A 19,752-nucleotide genomic window follows, 5' to 3' on the forward strand; every position below is an offset into this window, starting at 1 on the left:
CAGGCAGAGCCCTCAGCCCTGCTGCGCTTGGCAGAGGAGCTGCTCCTGAGCAGAGCTGTCTCTCTGCAGCGGTGCCCGCTTGCCATCAGCTCCCTCCATCCCAGGAGCCCAGCCCAGCTCAGCAGCAGAGGCCCAGCCCAAGGCGGCACTTTCTCTGTCGCCTCGGGGCTCCCTCCAGGTGTCCCTGGGGCTGCAGGGGAACCTGCTGCCAAACAGCCTGCAGCCACCACTGGGGTTTTGCTCCTCAGCTGGGAGAGAAGAGTCATGTCTTTTCAAGCACTGCCATTTTCCTGCTCACAGACAGAGTCAGCTCTAAATATCACCTGTTCTTGTCCGGTCAGCAGGCAGAATACCCGAAGTGAGGGATGTCCTCTACCCCTGCTGAGGGAAGGGATTCAGCGCAGTCAGTGCAGGCATCTCACCCTGGGTCTGTAGTCCTGGCACTAGAAGAGGACTCCGCTCCCTTCCATGCACACCACAAACCCACAGGAGCTGGGATTCCTCTTGCCCCTGTTCAGCTGAGCACAAAAGGGCATTTGCCTGTGAGCTCTTTCTCTCAGCTCCCCTCCTCCTTACTGGAGATGGAGGGCAGCAGGGAGTTCTTTAGATGCAAAGCCCTGGTGACAGCTGAGGTGCCCGAGGTGGCCCAAGCTTTGTGCAGGAGACTGCAGGCTCAGGTGGAGCAGTTAGGGACAGGGCAGTGTCTGGGGCTTCACCTTGGAGGCTGTTGGGAAATTCCTTTGGCAAACGGAAATGACAGCAGGTGCCCACGTTTAGGATAACGAAACCTCTTCCTACTCAGGACATGCAAGGAAACCTGTAGAGGTGTCCATCTGCCCCGCTGGAGTTATTTTGCACACAGAGAGCTGGGATTCTCTCTTTCCCTTCTCAACCACCTTTATTTGTCAGATCCCCACTGACCATAATGCCTCACGGCCTCCTGCCAGCGCTGTGCAGCCCAGGCCTTCTTCCCTCTGGATCTGGTGAGAGCAGGGTTTGCTCTCTCTGTGGGCACCTACACTGTTGAGGAGTGGGGGTGTCACGGCCCACTGGGGACTCGTGATGGTTCTTTTAATGCGATCTCAAAGTGCAAAATTACGGCGAACACGCCAAAGGGGTTGGTTTCAATCAAACAGCACAAACTTTATTATTTTGCCCGTAAAGCGGCGTGCAATAGGTGAAAGGGAGTGAAAAGGAAAAGTAAAGATAGGGAAGGAAAAAAAGAAGATAATAGCTACCACCACGGGTCCAAGGCGTCCCTACGGTCCCAGGTCCAGGCAGAGTCCTGCCGGTCCTCACGATCGATGTCGATCCTTGGTGGGGAGAGCTCTTCGGAGGTCTCATTGTTAGGGGTCGACCTTTTATGCCAAGTGGCAAACCTTGCTTCTCCTTACTGTGGGGATCTCCGCCTGCTCTCGGCCCTTAGGATAGAAGTGTGGGTTTTGTACATTATAATTAGCAAAGTTCCGTTAAAGGGCACTTTCTCACCGTTGTTTTTGAAACAGCAGTTGTGATTCATCCTCCTCGATAGCAGCTGCACGGTTATCTCTGCCAGTTTTGACAACAGGGATGAGCCGTGGCACCTCTGCACCCCTCTGTCCGGCGTTTCAAGGATGTTGTACATTTTGTTCTTAGGCCAGAGTCGGCCTTGTCCATAACAGTTCCGTTCTGTTCCCGGGAGGAAAAAAAAAACACAACTGCATCTCAGGCAGGCTGCTCACAGCAACTCATGTCAAGTTGTGAGCCTAACTTTTAGGCCAGATCAAGTCCATAGTCCACCTGGAAGTCCTCGATGACAAGGTTGAGACAATACTGATTTTCTGACCGACCCTTACACCACCCCGTGGCTCAACATTGTCGTCAGGACCGCATGGTGGTAGCATAACCCTCAAAGGGAGACAGGAAAGAAGAGAGAAAGAGAAAGAGAAAAGTAACAGCAGCATAATTACCATACAATTTGCAAAAAGTTAAGCTGTTTCTCTAACATACACTAAAAATCTTCTAATTCTATATCATGTTTTTCTCTAGGCAATCTGCCTTGCACTAGCAGGTTTTGGAATATCTATGTAGGTTGGAACATTTAGCAGACTGTGTGCATTAAGTATAGAAGTCAAATGTGTCAACTGATTCATCATTTTCCAAATTCTGACATACAGTATTGCTGATAAAACAAAACTTATTAAGACCAGTATTAAGAGAACAATAATGGGGTGACACAATTTGTTCAACATGCCTGTTGCAGTAGGTGACCACCCAAAAACTGTGTCCCACCATCTATGTTCTGAATCTTTTTCTACCCTTTCCAAAACACGGTGGATTTCATCCACATCATGATGAACTGTTACTAAGGTTTTTTGTCCGTTTTCCCTGATCTTTCCCAGGATCTTGATCAAATCCTGGTGTTGTAATAATTTTTTTACCAAAGTGAGATTCATTCCAATTGGTGCAGGTAGCAGTTCATGAATCAGTGTGTAATTAGATTGCAAGAGTTTGTGAGAGGTCACCGGTGCTAAGTAAGAAAAGTCACATCCAGTGATTTTAGTAAAATTACAAACACAAAAATTTGAGTGGTTCCTAGTATCTACAACTACATCACTTACAGCTATGGAATCGCAAACAGTCCGTAAGCATGCACAACCTTTGCCAATATATACGAGTATTGTCTCAGGGTTTTCGTCAGGACGAATCTCGAAATGGCAAATGTTTTGTTCAGTGTCAAGACAAATGTCTTGGGCTCTGATGGTATTGCTTTCACAAATGAATCCTTGTTGTTCCCACACAATACATGCATCAACATCAATACTTTGCCATTTATCTCCTTTTTTCCGGGCCCATACTCTATGCTCCAGAGGATAGAGTATAGTTCTGTTGTGGTTCAGTCCTAGTGCAATGATTGGGTATATTGTATCTACCGAAGCATTGTGTATGGTTAACACAAAAGCTGTGGCCACGTTGTCGATGGGGTTATAGGTAAAATTAACCAGATACCACCAGGACTGGAATTTCCTTTCAAAGTCAGTGGCACTGTCCCAAACTATTTTCCGAATTTCAGTGGGGAAAGTGCCTTCTTCACCTTCTCTTATAATTGATGCGGCTACTGATTGCATCCACAGTTGAGCTTGGATACAACTGAGAGCCAGGGAGAGGTTGTTTTGGACCACACCGAGTGCATCTATAACCAATTCATGGTCTTTTTCATTCACCTTCTCCCATTTTGGTAATATATTTGATAACATCCATTGATTAGTTCCCAAAGCCAATAGGGAAGATTGTAAAGGACGTTGCAATTTAGTCAGGTCACTAGTTGTGGTAGCCAATTTGTTCATCAATACCTCTGAATCAATACTATTTAGAACTCCCAATCCTGTTCCCAGAACACCAGTTAGGTCTCTCTTTATTCGTTTCTCGGAAGGGGTCTGTTTTTGCAGCCAGGTTGTCCATCCCTCGTAAGAGGTTTTTAGGAAAGGTGAGCAAGCTGGCTGAATTTCTGAAGCATTATTTTGCATTGACAATTCAACTTGTTTCAGGGACCATGATGGATTGAATAACATCTGTTGCTGGCCCATATTTCTAATTACATATGGTCCAATCTCAAAAATTTTCGGGTTTAGTACAATAACTGGTTCAGTGGTAAGAGGTGCTGTGTATCTTGTCATGTTGGGGCTGGGAGTAGTAGTTGTTGTTGGCTCAATAATGGCCATTTTAAATTTGAATGTCAGTGCCACGTCACCTTTCTGGTTATTCCAGAGACAGATTACAAAGACAGGTTGGGTTAGTGTAAAATTACTCCAGCATTCCAATTTTTCCTTTTCAAGGACACAAAGACTCTTTGTGAGTACAGATTCATTAGTTCTTCTTACAATAATTTGGGTTGCTTTTTCATGGATAGATCCATTGACCATTCGGCAACCTATTTGAATTTTTTCTCCAATTGTTCCCATCAAGAGGGGAGCCCTGCTGTCTCTGTCCCAGCCCCACTCATGCTCTGAGTACACTTCCATTTCATGCTTAACCACAGTGGCCAAGTTTAAGTCCAACCGTTTAAAAGGTGGTCCCATGCTTCCTGTAAACCTAAGGTAGGCGTGAGACCATGGCCATTCGGTGTTCTTTTGATTACAGGTTAGTGGTAAGATGCAGAAGAATATTGTAAGCCCAATCACAGGTCCAATTAAAAAATTGGTCATTTTTAGAATTTATGCTTCCAAATTATCATCCATGTGCAGCTTTTCCCACTCACTGTTGTCCCTCGGAGTTCTTCTGCAAGATAAAATAACAGAGCTTGCCTCCTTGAGGCACAGTTAAAATGACGGAACTATCCAACGGGTATTTATCCGATGTTCCTTTCCCAGGGCATCAGAGGCTACCCACGCATATGCATTTAGAGGGGTTTTTAGGACCAATGGTACTGTTCCCGCAGTGGGAAGCTCCACTAAAACAGGTTGTCCTGGGAGGTGAGCTGGATTTTTAGAGTCATTCGGTCCTTTTAAAGAAGGGATTAAAGTAGGGGCTTTTGGACAGAAGGCAGTGATTTTAGGGCATCCATTTACCCCCATCTGTCATTTACACCTTTGACAGCTTCCCACAGGCGAGCATCCCAATTGCCTTCCTGTGGTTTCAAAAGTTGTTTCAGCAAAACAATGGTTCTTTCTACAATACCATTAGCTTGTGGGTAATAAGGAGTGTGAAAAATCCATTTAATCCCTTCACTTCGTGCCCAATCCTGTACTATTCTGGCAGTGAAGTGGGAACCGTTATCAGACTGTATTTCTTGTGGTTTTGGAAAAGTTTCAAACCATTGTCGCAATGCTCTCACAGTGCTTTCTCCCGTAGCCCTGTTAAAGGCTTCTGCTTGGACTAGTCCTGATATTATTTCCACTCCCACCAACACAAAATGTTTCCCTCCTGATTTCTTAAAGGGTCCAATATAATCTACCTGCCACGCATCCCACAAACCTTTACCCTCTCTTAGATGCAGGGGATCATCTTCTAAAGGGTGTCTTTCCAGTCGCCTACGACATTGCTCACAGGCAGATATGCAAGTTTCGCATGTTGCTCTGGTGACAGGCCAGCCTCGAGCAAGGGCTTCACGATACAGGTCCTTAGCTCCTGTGTGTTTACGCTTTACATGCAACCATTCTAGCAGGCGTTTCCAATCTTCTGTGACTTGGTCCTTTTGTACAGGGGCTAGCCTTGCTAACTCATCCACTCTGTTATTCCATTTACCCGCTGAGCCCCCATCTGCCTGATGAGAAGCTACCCATCCCACGGCAAAGTTCCCCTGTTTAGCAATGTTTAAGATATCTTGCCATTTTTCCTTTTGCCACACTGGGATTCTGTTAACCTCCCATTCATTTTGCTCCCAAAAAGGCAGCCATTCAGTACAACCCTTAAACACAGCATAGGAATCAGTATAGATGTGGATGGGAGAAGTGGCTTGAGCTTCATGCTGGAAAACACTCCACACTGCAATTAAATCTCCTACTTGGGCGCTGCCCACTCCCTCTGTAATAATTTGTTCATCAGAGGAGGTATGGAGTGCTACTGCTCGATATTTCCATACTTTCCCTTCTCTTTTTGCGGAAGCATCGGTAAACCAGGCACTCACTGCTTGGTCGGGAGAGAAAAGAGAAGCTGCTTGGATGACAGAGGCAGGGTTTATCTTGGCTGCCATCCGAGCTTTCTGTTTCTTGTATAGCCAGGTGTTTTAAAGCTCCTTCAGTCACTGAGAAAATGTTACAGTAGTGTTCAATCTGGGCATACCATTTTCGTACTGAGGCTTTCTGAGCCACCCCGTCAGGGGGAGGGGTCCCACTGGTAACTGCCTTTATCACTTTAAACGGGCCTCTCAGTACAATTGGTTGTTGGCATGCAATTTTCTCTACTTCTATGAGAGCCAGGCTAACCACAAACAACCCTTTCTCCCAAGCAGTGTATCTCCTCTCGGCATCTTTAAAGCTGCGAGAATAAAATCCCACAGGCCAAGTTGGACCCTCAGAGCCCCGTTGCCATATATGTACTGATAATCCTGATATGGCAAATCCCCATTCCACCTGAAAAGGGTCTGTAGGGTGGATAGGACCGAGAGCCTGGTGAGCCATTGCTTCAAAAATTAACAATTGCACAGCTTCTTCCTGAGATGGGGTCCATTCCCATTTGACCCCTTTCCTCAGCAAATCATAAAGAGGTCTAGCAATAATGGAGAAGTCCGGAATATGTTTTCTCCAGAACACCAATAGTCCTAAAGTATGTTGTAAATCCTTTTTTGACTCAGGCATTTTAATCTGACCTAAAGAAGTGAGGGTGTCCGGTGGGATACACATCATTCCCCCTTTCCACCAAATTCCCAAAAACTTTACTTCTTGTGATGGCTTTTGGACCTTTTCGGGGGGGATTTGCAAACCCAGATTCTCCAAGTGAGAAATTATATTCTGGTGGGTTGTTTCCACCTCCTTTATTTCTTCCCCCCCCCACAAGGATGTCATAAATATATTGGTAAACATCTACAGCTTCAGGTTTTGGTATTTTTTCCAATTCTTGGGCTAAAGCATGATGAGCCAATGTAGGAGAGTGCTTATACCCCTGGGGTAGCCGGGTGAAAGTATATTGTTGCCCTTCCCACATAAAGGCAAAACGGTCTCTGTCCTCTGGTTGCAAAGGTACCATAAAAAACATGTCTTTAACATCTATAGTTGCCATAATTCGGTGAGCTTTCTCCTGAATTATTGTTACCAATTCCGCCAAATTGGGCACTGCGGCAGTCAAAGGTTCGGTGTTGGCCTTCAGTCTCCTAAAATCCACTGTGAGTCGCCACTTTCCATTTGGTTTTCGCAGTGGCCACACCGGAAAGTTAAAAGGAGAATGTGTATTTATCACAACCCCTTGCTCCCAAAGTTCCTGCATAACAGGTCTGATACCTTCTTTTGCTCCCAGGGGAAGGGGATATTGTTTGACATTAGTTGCTTTGCTAAACGGCAGAGAGGGTGCATGGGAGCGACGGAGGAACGTACGACAAAAGACTCAATATGAGTAATAAGCGTAGTTCGATTTATTAGTCCCGGGTGCACATATTTATATTGCTAAGATAAAATATGCCTACTAGTCATTGCGTGATTGGCTTAAGCTCTAATAGTTACATTTGCATATCCTTCCTACTTGCAGTTAGCTAATCTGGAAAGTCCCGTTAACCTGAAAGTCCCGTACTTTTCATGTTTTCACTTTCTCAGAGTTGTTTACTTTCTCACAGGCGGCCTCATTATTTTCTCACAGGTGGCTTCAGTACTTTCTTACAGGCAGCTTCAGTACTTTCTCACAAGCGGCTTCAGTGATGTCCTTGAGGCCTGCTGCTCACAAACATAACAATTCCATTCGGTCTGGATTGTTCACTAAGTGTCCCTGATACTCCAGGTATCCAACAAATCCCCCTTTTTGTTTTGAACAATCCAGACCCACTTATGCACTAATAACAAAAAATCAATGGCTGCTAGATTCTGCAAAAATATCATGACGCATGCTATCCATGTCTTCTAATAATCCTGATAACATGCTAGAGGTTAAATTCATTTGCTTTTGTGCCCAACAAGCTAATTTATTTAAGTTAGCTAAAGTTTTTGCAGTTGCTGCCCAAGGAACAAATAAAGATAATGCTATCCGCTCAGCCGTACCCAACAGGGTTAAATTGCCGTCACAATGGGGAGTCAATACTTTTAGCGATCTTCTTGCTCGAGTGTGATTCCGTAATGTTCTCATAGGTGGAGCAACCATTATCAATTTTCCAAAATAACATGGTCCTCCTATGGCCCTTTTTGGTACTCCTGACCTTATTTTACTACAATATCAACTAGGTTCATGTAGGCCTCTACTGAATCTCCCTTTTCTTCTTTTTTTTTTTTTTTTTTTTTTTTTTTTTTTTTTTTATGAGCCAGATTGTCTGTATTGAGTTGTTAATCATTTTTTGCAAGCATGGTATGTTATGCCTAGTATGATGCCTAGTATCATAATTCCAATTTTAACCAAGGACAGCAACCACCCAGTTATGCCACACACAAGCTTAGTTAATAAAATTACTGATCACATGTTATGCATATTCATGATTACAAAGCAAAGCTAAGTTTCAGTACCTTCTAGTAATTTTCTACTATAACATTTTTCTACTATTATGGATATAACAACTCCAGTAACTTTCTTATCTACAAGAGCAATGACTAGTTTTCTGCAGGCCTCTGTTGAAACAAGCCATAAATTCTGCTAACAATGTTTTGTACCTTAAAGTTTCCCTTCTCATTCCATGGCTTTCTTCCTGAGAGCATGATTGCATTCCTCCCCGAAGGTCGGTGTGCTTTCACTGATACCATACTGGCTCAGCGAAATACCACCTCTCCCCTTTGTTTATGAGAAGAGGTTTGTTTCAATGCTTTATCTATTAAAGTCTGCACACATTTTAAGACACAGAATTATAGATCAAAATACATATATAAAAGGAATGAATAAGCATCCTACAGCTATCAGTAACAAGCTTATATCAATTCACCAAAAGATTTCTGAATATATCAAAACCATCACTTTGTTGCTGTTTTTGTACTCCTTTTTGCAAGTTTTGAATACTTTTGTTAATAGATTCCGAATGATCAAACAGATTCATGCAGCAAAGCCCATCAAAATCCTGACAATCATGATTTTGTGCTAATAATAAAAAATCTATTGCTGATCTATTCTGTTACTAACCCAACTATGCGAAAGACACCGCTGAGCAAGAGGCTGTTTATCAGCCGGGTCAGAGCAGAGAAGGGAGACAGGCGCAGCACCTTCAGGGCGTCCCCTGTTGTAAATAAAGTGTGCTCTGGGTCTGTCCTCTCCCCTCCGCTCCGAGCCACCTCTGTTTATACCCTCAGCAGATTCAGTGAAAGAGTCCTGACTAGGTGTTGCTACATGCGTGGCCAGCACATACAACAAGGCCTGACCAGACGTTGCTGCATGTGTGGCCAGCACATGCAACAAGGCCTGTCAAAATATGTGCTCTGCAGGCTAACAGCGGTTCTGTTTTGTAAAGTAGCATAGTGTATAGAATCTACATCAGTTAACAGCGTTGATAGTGCCGATACAGTTGTATTTATTTGCTTAGCAAGCCAACAGTCCAATTTATTTAGCATAGTTAATGCCTAGGCACTTGCCACACCAGGTGTAAAGACTGAAGCAGCAATAATTTTACTTAGTTTCCAAAACTCTGTATTATCTTGGCAACCAGATTCAATGCTATGTATGCTTCATTTAGGTCTTTTATGCTGTCTGGATTTTGATATGTGCTCGCATAATTACGTCATGCTGTGTCGTTACAATGTATAGATCTTAAAGCATTTACAATCATTACCCCTCTAGAAACATTAGCTCTTGAATAGTTAAAGAAAATAGACAGAAGCCCATCTTTACTGATCCCAAAAAAGTTCCATCTTTTGTAGTTTTAGCACACAGCACTCGTGGTTGCTGCTGTTTTACACAGAGCTGCCGTTCTACCGGTATCTGGCAGGTCAACCAAACATGTTCTGAAAGGCTTACCCACAGATGATACAGACAGGGATCCACTTGTTTACTGCTCCTGTAAAGACATGAGCGTATCCCTTCCCCCATGTTATAAGAGGGAACGGTCCTTCCACTTATACAAAGCTCGACTCAGACAGGAGTATCTGTTAACCATGTCAGGGGCGGGGGGGTGGGGGCACCTGGCGGCGGCTGTGGCCCCGGGCATATAGGAGGAAAGAAAACTAAAACCCAAGGTTTAAGACAAGAATAGGGAGAGATCCTTAAAGCCACCGCTACAAGCAAAACAGACCATCACTAAAACCAAAGCAGGATAATGAAAAAAGGAACAAGACAACCTCCCCCCAACCCTCCCTCTTCCCGGGCACCATCTCTACCTCCCTCCCCTGCGCCCTGAGCGGGACAGGGATGGGGGGCGGGAAGAGGGAATGGGGGTTACAGACAGTTAATCACGCACTGCTTTATTGATATCAACGGTTTAACGGCTGCACCTACAGCAGCAACCATGACCGGAGCCTTTTCTTGTTCTAACATTCGCTCGACAGCTTCCAGCAGTTGCCCTGTACTAGATCCTTTTGGCAGCACACTAAGGGCTCTTTTAGTTTTTTGGGTTTGTGGTTTTTTTTTTTTTTTTTTATCATTAGCATTATTAAAGGCAAGCATATCTAAAAACTTTGCTTTCATGTCATCATCCAGATCAGGGTGAGCCATAATTGCAGTGTGAAACTGATCAGTAAATTTCCCACATGGTTCTGTGGGACCTTGCCTTACTGACGTAAAGGCAGGTCCGGACTTTTCATCGTGCACCCTAGCAAGCGCTCTATAAGCCAAATCTTGGCCCAGTTGTAACACTTTGGTAGCAAATTGCGCTTGCCAATCAGATCGTGTGTAGGGTCCTGCTCCCATCAGCATTTGAGTTTGCACCCCGAATAATGGATCACCCTGTTGTCGAGGCGATGCAGCTGCCCTATCACAAGCAGCCTGCCAGTACTGAAAGAACTGCAGCTGCTGTGACAGTAGCAAAAGCATCTGGACAATCATTCTAATATCATAAGGGGCTAACAACTGTGACAAAAAAAATATGCTGCAACACAGATTGAGTATATGATGATTTTAGCCCATACTGAGTAACTGCATTTTTAGCTTCCTTCAATATTTTCCAGTCTAATGCTTGCCACACACTTCTCCCAGTATTATCAGTCACAACTGGAAATGCCATGGGCAAAGGCTCTCCTTCTATCAACGCATCTCGAATCACCTCTTCCCACTGCACTATCGGATTCAAAACCCCGGCCCCTCCCGCCGGCGTCCCTTGCAAAGGTGCAAAAAGACTGATCTCACCCGATGCTCCGTTCGGAACGAATAGGTTGGACGCTGGCAGGTCTCGATGTGGCACAGGCGAAGGAGTTGACAAGTTTCCCAGCGATGCTTCTAGGCGAACCTCTAGGGCTTCCAGCCTTTTTAGTGTCTCTTGCAGCTGTGCGTCCTTCAAGACGGATGAATGTTCATCCCCCTCTTCCTCACGCCGTGGTGGCAGGGAAGAAGGTGGTAACGGGGGATAAACCGGAGCTGTTGGTGCCGGCAAAAAGGCTCGTGACTCTGAGCCTGCACTGGCGCAGCGTGGCGGGGTGCCTGGCGGTGGTACTTCCGATGGTGGTGAAAAGCCTTTGGCAATTTTTCCCTCTGGTGCCCGCATATCTATAGTTATAGGGGCTGTGGCTGCATTTCCTGGAGTCCTGCTGGGGCTCGAACCCACCCCCCCCAGCACGAGCTGGGGCGGCAGCAGGGGTCGTTAAACCCGAGAACAGCATGCTGGTAGCGGAGGTGGACCCGTCGGCTGGAGTTAAGGCCGCAAAAGCGGATGCGGCAACTGAACGCTCGGCTTTCATGCTTATCAATGTTTCGTTAATTAGCTTCCACACGGTGGAGATCCCTTACTTATTTCATCCCACAGCTTTTTTCCTATCTTTTCCCATATCGGGAGTTCAAAAGCATCATCAACTGTGGGGATTAATTCCCTTTTCTTTGCCCACTGCAGCAAAGCTTCTAGGACGGCCAAGTCATAACTCAGTCCTCTCATAGAGAGCATAATAATTCTAGGGCTACCTCCTTTTCCATTATTGCCGGCAGTTTCACTATTGGTGCTCCCTGATTAAGGCACCCCTTTTTCCCTGTTTAAGTACTCACAATTGGTGCTCCCTGATTAAGGCACCCCTTTTTCCCTGTTTAAGTACTCACAATTGGTGCTCCCTGATTAAGGCACCCCTTTTTTGCAGCTTGTCCTGTAGCCCTGGCAGACGGCGAACCTGTTTCAACGGTTCAGGCTCCAGATCGTCACATCTGAAGGACAAATGCGTAGTCGATCTTGCCCCCCGGTCGCTGCTCCCGGTGCTTCTCTGCCTCCACCGCTCCGATAGCAGTGTCTTCTAGTAGGTCCCTGTTCGGGCGCCATTTGCGAGAGACGGAGGAACGTACGACAAAAGACTCAATATGAGTAATAAGCGTAGTTCGATTTATTAGTCCCGGGTGCACATATTTATATTGCTAAGATAAAATATGCCTACTAGTCATTGCGTGATTGGCTTAAGCTCTAATAGTTACATTTGCATATCCTTCCTACTTGCAGTTAGCTAATCTGGAAAGTCCCGTTAACCTGAAAGTCCCGTACTTTTCATGTTTTCACTTTCTCAGAGTTGTTTACTTTCTCACAGGCGGCCTCATTATTTTCTCACAGGTGGCTTCAGTACTTTCTTACAGGCGGCTTCATTACTTTCTCACAAGCGGCTTCAGTGATGTCCTTGAGGCCTGCTGCTCACAAACATAACAATTCCATTCGGTCTGGATTGTTCACTAAGTGCCCCTGATACTCCAGGTATCCAACAGGTGCAGTTTGGAGTAACCTAATATTTAATTGCGGGGTCCCAAAAGTCCACCACAAGCCTTCTGGGTCTTTCCAACCTTTCCCTTTAAGGACATCCATTCCTAATAAATTTGTAGGAATATTCCCGATCACCATTGTAACAGTGACCGTGTTTTCCTCTCCCGGCAACGTTAGCTTTACCTGAGCAACACTCATGGCTTCTGTTGACCCTAAAGCATTCAGGACACAAAAACGTCTTCTCGAGGGAGAGACACCACACCTTTGTGCATCTTCTTTAGTCAAAGCGGAGACTTGGGCACTGGTATCAATCAAAAAGGTCACCAGTCCACGTTTTGGACCCACAAGAGCCGTAATTAGCAAATCTCCCCTGCTAGTCTTGGTGAGCTGTCGGATATAAATCCATCCTCCATTCCCTCGCTCACCGATGGGGAATGGAGGTTCTAGTTTTCCTGCATCTGGGGAAAAACCTCACTGTTTCTGTTGCCTGTGTCTTCCAAAGGTGGGGCTGTGGGTGTGATGGGTGAGATTTCTTTCCCTTTGGGTGGGTATTGTTTCGGGTTACACCATTTTGATACCACCTTGCTCAGCTTTTCAATGGGTAAACCATCCATTACATCTCTTGGAACACCCTTTTTAATTCCCAAAAGCCACCACTGTTGTCGGGTCATGGGCTGTGCTCCCCCCGCTGTTTTAAAACGAGGGCTAGGTTGACTGATGTGGGTGGGTGAGTCCCTGATGTCTATCTGACGGATTCCTTTTGGTCTGTCCTCTGGGAGTTTTGCTGGACCATATTTTCTCCCATAATTTATCAGCTCCTGTGCTACCTCCCCCCAAGTCCACACCTTTGCTTTATCACCTGATGAGGGTCGAGATGGGCTGAGATCGGAGGGAGACACATTCATAGAGCTATTGGTTGCATTTCCATGGCCTCTCATAAAGCCCTCCAATCTTTCTAAGGGACCGAGTGTCTCAATGGTCTTTCGAAGTTGAATCCCCAAAGGTTTAAGTGACTCTGGAAGTCCCTTTATCAAGGGAGTCATGCTCTCAGGGTCCACCGGCAACATCATTGGAGATTCACATCTAGGAGTTAACTTTCTTTCTTTCATCATTTGCAAACAAGCAGCTTTTTGGACGCTTTCCACCAGCTGATCAACTGTGCCAGTGATTTCAAGAGGATCCCCTCTTTCCAAAGGGTTTAACCCCCCAGCCCAATAAGCAGCTCGCTGAGTTAAGGACCATGGGGCACGATTATCTCCTGTGGTCAAAAAGACTCCAGGACGCCAATATCCCTCAGCCTCCTTTTCACTCAGCTGGATTTGATCTCCCCCGGTTAGAGACACACGCCACACATACTCCGTCTCAGATTCTTTGGCAAGATGCCCGTACTCCCGCTTCAGTTTGGCAAGCTCAGTAGCGGTATACGGCGACTCCTTAGTTGTTATCTGTGGGTTGCTATCCTCATCATTCAAATAAAAGAATTCTGTTTTAACCAAAGGTCTTACCCGAGGGTGGTCGCCAGAGTGATCCCTCATTTTCTCCAATTTCTTCTGAGGGTATATTGGACTTATCTGTTGAATACCTCTCTCCTCAAGCTTCAGATCTGTCTCACTGTCCAATTCTGAATTCTTTCGATATTCCTCCCTCAAGATAGATTTTAGCAAAAGGTTTTGCTCCTTTTCTCCCCCCAGCTGTTTTTCAAGGTAGGATACTGTCCCCTGAAGGGCCTCCACCAAACGCTGGAGAGACTCAATAATCTGCTACTGCTCTAGCTGATAAGGCTGCCCTCTGCTGCTGCTGCCAGACTGGCACCCAGAACAGCACAAACTATGGCTTTGCCTCTGCCAGATTTTACCCTCGCCTCCTTCTACAAGAAAGTCATTCGATCTACTACGCTCGGCAAATTTGTGCAGTTATCCCGAGCCCAATCTTGCCCAGGTGTGGACGGCCGGGCATCGTGCTGTGCCACGAACTCATAAAGCCATTCTGGATTTCTCACTAACAAAGAGACACACGAAACACACAGGTCGAGTCTCTTCACTGTCCTACACAGCTAGCACGCTGGCAGTTACCGTCAACTTGGAACCAGCCGCGCAGAAGGAAGTCGCCCTCCAACCGACGAACAGCGCATCATCGTGGCCACACGCGAGCTGGCAGCACTCGGAGCTTTCGCGGCTCTTCTCTCGCTCTTTCCCGCAGAGCTCCGGCGATAGCACAACTCGAACCGCGAAAGCCGCAAAGAGCTTTGTGCAAGCTGCGCAGAAGAAACAAGGCACTAAACCGGCAAATGTCCAACTAATCTCCAACGTGAAAAGGGTCAGCAAGGAAAGCTCTTGCTGCTCTTCACTCGCTCTTGGTAAAAGCCCAGAAGCATTGCGACTCTTCGCTTCTCTGGATGATTTGCCCACCAACACTTCACATCAGCTCAAGCCGGCTGCCCGGAGGAAAAGAGGCTAGGAAAGATCGTAGCAGGCACGGTTGTTGCCGCACGAGAAGTGCCTGCTCCGGAGGCTTCTTGCGAGCAGCGCTAAAGGCACACGAACATGGCGTCTCTGTGCTTTCCTGAACAGCTTGCGCTGGGAGAGCTACAGCCGTGTTTTCCAAGCTGTCCGGGGCGGTGAGGCACTAAAAGTGCGGATGTGTGGCGACCGTCCAAGACGAGAACCGGCTGCTCTGAAAGACCTTCCTGCTCTTCACGTACGCTTTCTAGCAGCTCTACGGACACACACGCGTCAGCCTCTTCACTGTCCTACACAGCTAGCACGCTGGCAGTTACCGTCAACTTGGAACCAGCCACGCAGAAGGCAGTCGCCCTCCAACCGACGAACAGCGCATCATCGCGGCCACACGCGAGCTGGCCGCACTCGGAGCTTTCGCGGCTCTTCTCTCGCTCTTTCCCGCAGAGCTCCGGGGATGCACAACTCGAACCGCGAAAGCCGCAATGAGCTTTGTGCAAGCTGCGCAGAAGAAACAAGGCACTAAACCGGCAAATGTCTAGCTAATCTCCCACGTGAAAAGGGTCAGCAAGGAAAGCTCTTGCTGCTCTTCACTCGCTCTTGGTAACAGCCCAGAAGCATTGCGCCTCTTCGCTTCTCTGGATGATTTCCCACAACACTTCACATCAGCTAAAGCCGGCTGCCCGGAGGAAAAGAGGCTAGGAAAGATCGCAGAAGGCACGGTTGTTGCCGCACGAGAAGTGCCTGCTCCGGAGGCTTCTTCCGAGCAGCGCTAAAGGCACACAAACATGGCGTCTCTGTGCTTTCCTGAACAGCTTGCGCTGGGACAGTTACAGCCGTGTTTTGCAAGCTGTCCGGGGTTCTGAGGCACTAAAAGTGCGGATGTGTAGCGACTGTCCAAGATGAGAACCGGCTGCTCTGAAAGACCTTCCTGCTCTTCACGTACGCTTTCTAGCAGCTCTACGGACAACACACGTCGAGCCTCTTCACTGTCCTACACAGCTAGCACGCTGGCAGTTGCCGTCAACTTGGAACCAGCCGCGCAGAAGGCAGTCGCCCTCCAACCGACGAACAGCGCATCATCGCGGCTACACGCGAGCTGGCCGCACTCGGAGCTTTCGCGGCTCTTCTCTCGCTCTTTCCCGCAGAGCTCCGGGGATGCACAGCTCGAACCGCGAAAGCCGCAATGAGCTTTGTGCAAGCTGCGCAGAAGAAACAAGGCACTAAACCGGCAAATGTCTAGCTAACCTCCCACGTGAAAAGGGTCAGCAAGGAAAGCTCTTGCTGCTCTTCACTCGCTCTTGGTAAAGGCCCAGAAGCATTGCGACTCTTCGCTTCTCTGGATGATTTGCCCACCAACACTTCACATCAGCTCAAGCCGGCTGCCCGGAGGAAAAGAGGCTAGGAAAGATCGTAGCAGGCACGGTTGTTGCCGCACGAGAAGTGCCTGCTCCGGAGGCTTCTTGCGAGCAGCGCTAAAGGCACACGAACATGGCGTCTCTGTGCTTTCCTGAACAGCTTGCGCTGGGACAGCTACAGCCGTGTTTTCCAAGCTGTCCGGGGCGGTGAGGCACTAAAAGTGCGGATGTGTGGCGACCGTCCAAGACGAGAACCGGCTGCTCTGAAAGACCTTCCTGCTCTTCACGTACGCTTTCTAGCAGCTCTACGGACACACACGCGTCAGCCTCTTCACTGTCCTACACAGCTAGCACGCTGGCAGTTACCGTCAACTTGGAAGCAGCCGCGCAGAAGGCAGTCGCCCTCCAACCGACGAACAGCGCATCATCGCGGCCACACGCGAGCTGGCCGCACTCGGAGCTTTGGCGGCTCTTCTCTCGCTCTTTCCCGCAGAGCTCCGGGGATGCACAACTCGAACCGCGAAAGCCGCAATGAGCTTTGTGCAAGCTGCGCAGACGAAACAAGGCACTAAACCGGCAAATGTCTAGCTAATCTCCCACGTGAAAAGGGTCAGCAAGGAAAGCTCTTGCTGCTCTTCACTCGCTCTTGGTAAAAGACCAGAAGCATTGCGACTCTTCGGTTCTCTGGATGATTTCCCACCAACACTTCACATCAGCTAAAGCCGGCTGCCCGGAGGAAAAGAGGCTAGGAAAGATCGCAGAAGGCACGGTTGTTGCCGCACGAGAAGTGCCTGCTCCGGAGGCTTCTTGCGAGCAGCGCTAAAGGCACACAAACATGGCGTCTCTGTGCTTTCCTGAACAGCTTGCGCTGGGACAGTTACAGCCGTGTTTTGCAAGCTGTCCGGGGTTCTGAGGCACTAAAAGTGCGGATGTGTAGCGACTGTCCAAGACGAGAACCGGCTGCTCTGAAAGACCTTCCTGCTCTTCACGTACGCTTTCTAGCAGCTCTACGGACAACACACGTCGAGCCTCTTCACTGTCCTACACAGCTAGCACGCTGGCAGTTACGGTCAACTTGGAACCAGCCGCGCAGAAGGCAGTCGCCCTCCAACCGACGAACAGCGCATCATCGCGGCCACACGCGAGCTGGCCGCACTCGGAGCTTTCGCGGCTCTTCTCTCGCTCTTTCCCGCAGAGCTCCAGCGATGCACAACTCGAACCGCGAAAGCCGCAATGAGCTTTGTGCAAGCTGCGCAGACGAAACAAGGCACTAAACCGGCAAATGTCTAGCTAATCTCCCACGTGAAAAGGGTCAGCAAGGAAAGCTCTTGCTGCTCTTCACTCGCTCTTGGTAAAAGACCAGAAGCATTGCGACTCTTCGCTTCTCTGGATGATTTGCCCACCAACACTTCACATCAGCTAAAGCCGGCTGCCCGGAGGAAAATAGGCTAGGAAAGATCGTAGCAGGCACGGTTGTTGCCGCACGAGAAGTGCCTGCTCCGGAGGCTTCTTGCGAGCAGCGCTAAAGGCACACGAACATGGCGTCTCTGTGCTTTCCTGAACAGCTTGCGCTGGGACAGCTACAGCCGTGTTTTCCAAGCTGTCCGGGGCGCTAAGGCAATAAAAGTGCGGATGTGTGGCGACTGTCCAAGACGAGAACCGGCTGCTCTGAAAGCCCTTCCTGCTCTTCACGTACCCTTTCTAGCAGATCTACGGACACATACGCGTCAGCCTCTTCACTGTCCTACGCAGCTAACACGCTGGCAGTTACCGTCAACTTGGAAGCAGCCGCGCAGAAGGCAGTCGCCCTCCAACCGGCGAACAGCGCATCATCGCGGCCACACGCGAGCTGGCCGCACTCGGAGCTTTCGCGGCTCTTCTCTCGCTCTTTCCCGCAGAGCTCCGGGGATGCACAACTCGAACCGCGAAAGCCGCAATGAGCTTTGTGCAAGCTGCGCAGAAGAAACAAGGCACTAAACCGGCAAATGTCCAGCTAATCTCCCACGTGAAAAGGGTCAACAAGGAAAGCTCTTGCTGCTCTTCACTCGCTCTTGGTAACGGCCCAGAAGCATTGCGACTCTTCTCTGGATGATTTGCCCACCAACACTTCACATCAGCTCAAGCCGGCTGCCCGGAGGAAAAGAGGCTAGGAAAGATCGTAGCAGGCACGGTTGTTGCCGCACGAGAAGTGCCTGCTCCGGAGGCTTCTTGCGAGCAGCGCTAAAGGCACACGAACATCGCGTCTCTGTGCTTTCCTGAACAGCTTGCGCTGGGACAGCTACAGCCGTGTTTTCCAAGCTGTCCGGGGTGCTGAGGCACTAAAAGTGCGGATGTGTGGCGACTGTCCAAGACGAGAACCGGCTGCTCTGAAAGCCCTTCCTGCTCTTCACGTACGCTTTCTAGCAAATCTACGGACACACACGTGTCAGCCTCTTCACTGTCCTACACAGCTAGCACGCTGGCAGTTACCGTCAACTTGGAAGCAGCCGCGCAGAAGGCAGTCGCCCTCCAACCTACGAACAGCGCATCATTCGGCCACACGCGAGCTGGCCGCACTCGGAGCTTTCGCGGCTCTTCTCTCGCTCTTTCCCGCAGAGCTCCGGCGATGCACAACTCGAACCGCGAAAGCCGCAATGAGCTTTGTGCAAGCTGCGCAGAAGAAACAAGGCACTAAACCGGCAAATGTCTAGCTAATCTCCCACGTGAAAAGGGTCAGCAAGGAAAGCTCTTGCTGCTCTTCACTCGCTCTTGGTAAAAGACCAGAAGCATTGCGACTCTTCGCTTCTCTGGATGATTTCCCACCAACACTTCACATCAGCTAAAGCCGGCTGCCCGGAGGAAAAGAGGCTAGGAAAGATCGCAGAAGGCACGGTTGTTGCCGCACGAGAAGTGCCTGCTCCGGAGGCTTCTTGCGAGCAGCGCTAAAGGCACACAAACATGGCGTCTCTGTGCTTTCCTGAACAGCTTGCGCTGGGACAGTTACAGCCGTGTTTTGCAAGCTGTCCGGGGTTCTGAGGCACTAAAAGTGCGGATGTGTAGCGACTGTCCAAGACGAGAACCGGCTGCTCTGAAAGACCTTCCTGCTCTTCACGTACGCTTTCTAGCAGCTCTACGGACAACACACGTCGAGCCTCTTCACTGTCCTACACAGCTAGCACGCTGGCAGTTACGGTCAACTTGGAACCAGCCGCGCAGAAGGCAGTCGCCCTCCAACCGACGAACAGCGCATCATCGCGGCCACACGCGAGCTGGCCGCACTCGGAGCTTTCGCGGCTCTTCTCTCGCTCTTTCCCGCAGAGCTCCAGCGATGCACAACTCGAACCGCGAAAGCCGCAATGAGCTTTGTGCAAGCTGCGCAGACGAAACAAGGCACTAAACCGGCAAATGTCTAGCTAATCTCCCACGTGAAAAGGGTCAGCAAGGAAAGCTCTTGCTGCTCTTCACTCGCTCTTGGTAAAAGACCAGAAGCATTGCGACTCTTCGCTTCTCTGGATGATTTGCCCACCAACACTTCACATCAGCTCAAGCC

At 48.5% G+C, this 19,752-nt stretch overlaps 1 protein-coding gene and 1 pseudogene across 1 annotated transcript; both read right to left on the reverse strand.

Annotated features, from left to right (window-relative positions):
* Positions 1–773: 773 nt before the first annotated feature.
* LOC147600223 (uncharacterized) lies at positions 774–3,701 on the reverse strand. The gene is made up of 2 exons (XM_086750618.1): positions 2,151–3,701; positions 774–794 (listed from the first exon to the last, which is right to left on the reverse strand). The coding sequence occupies exons 1-2, from the start codon at positions 3,699–3,701 to the stop codon at positions 774–776; spliced, it is 1,572 nt and encodes a 523-aa protein (XP_086606744.1).
* Positions 3,702–4,233: 532 nt separating this feature from the next.
* On the reverse strand, positions 4,234–15,655 carry LOC147600224 (uncharacterized; annotated as a pseudogene).
* Between the last annotated feature and the right edge of the window lie 4,097 nt (positions 15,656–19,752).

Source organism: Chlamydotis macqueenii, chromosome 6 (assembly GCF_036417535.1).
Source record: "Chlamydotis macqueenii isolate bChlMac1 chromosome 6, bChlMac1.mat, whole genome shotgun sequence".
In the NCBI taxonomy this organism is placed as follows: domain Eukaryota; kingdom Metazoa; phylum Chordata; class Aves; order Otidiformes; family Otididae; genus Chlamydotis; species Chlamydotis macqueenii.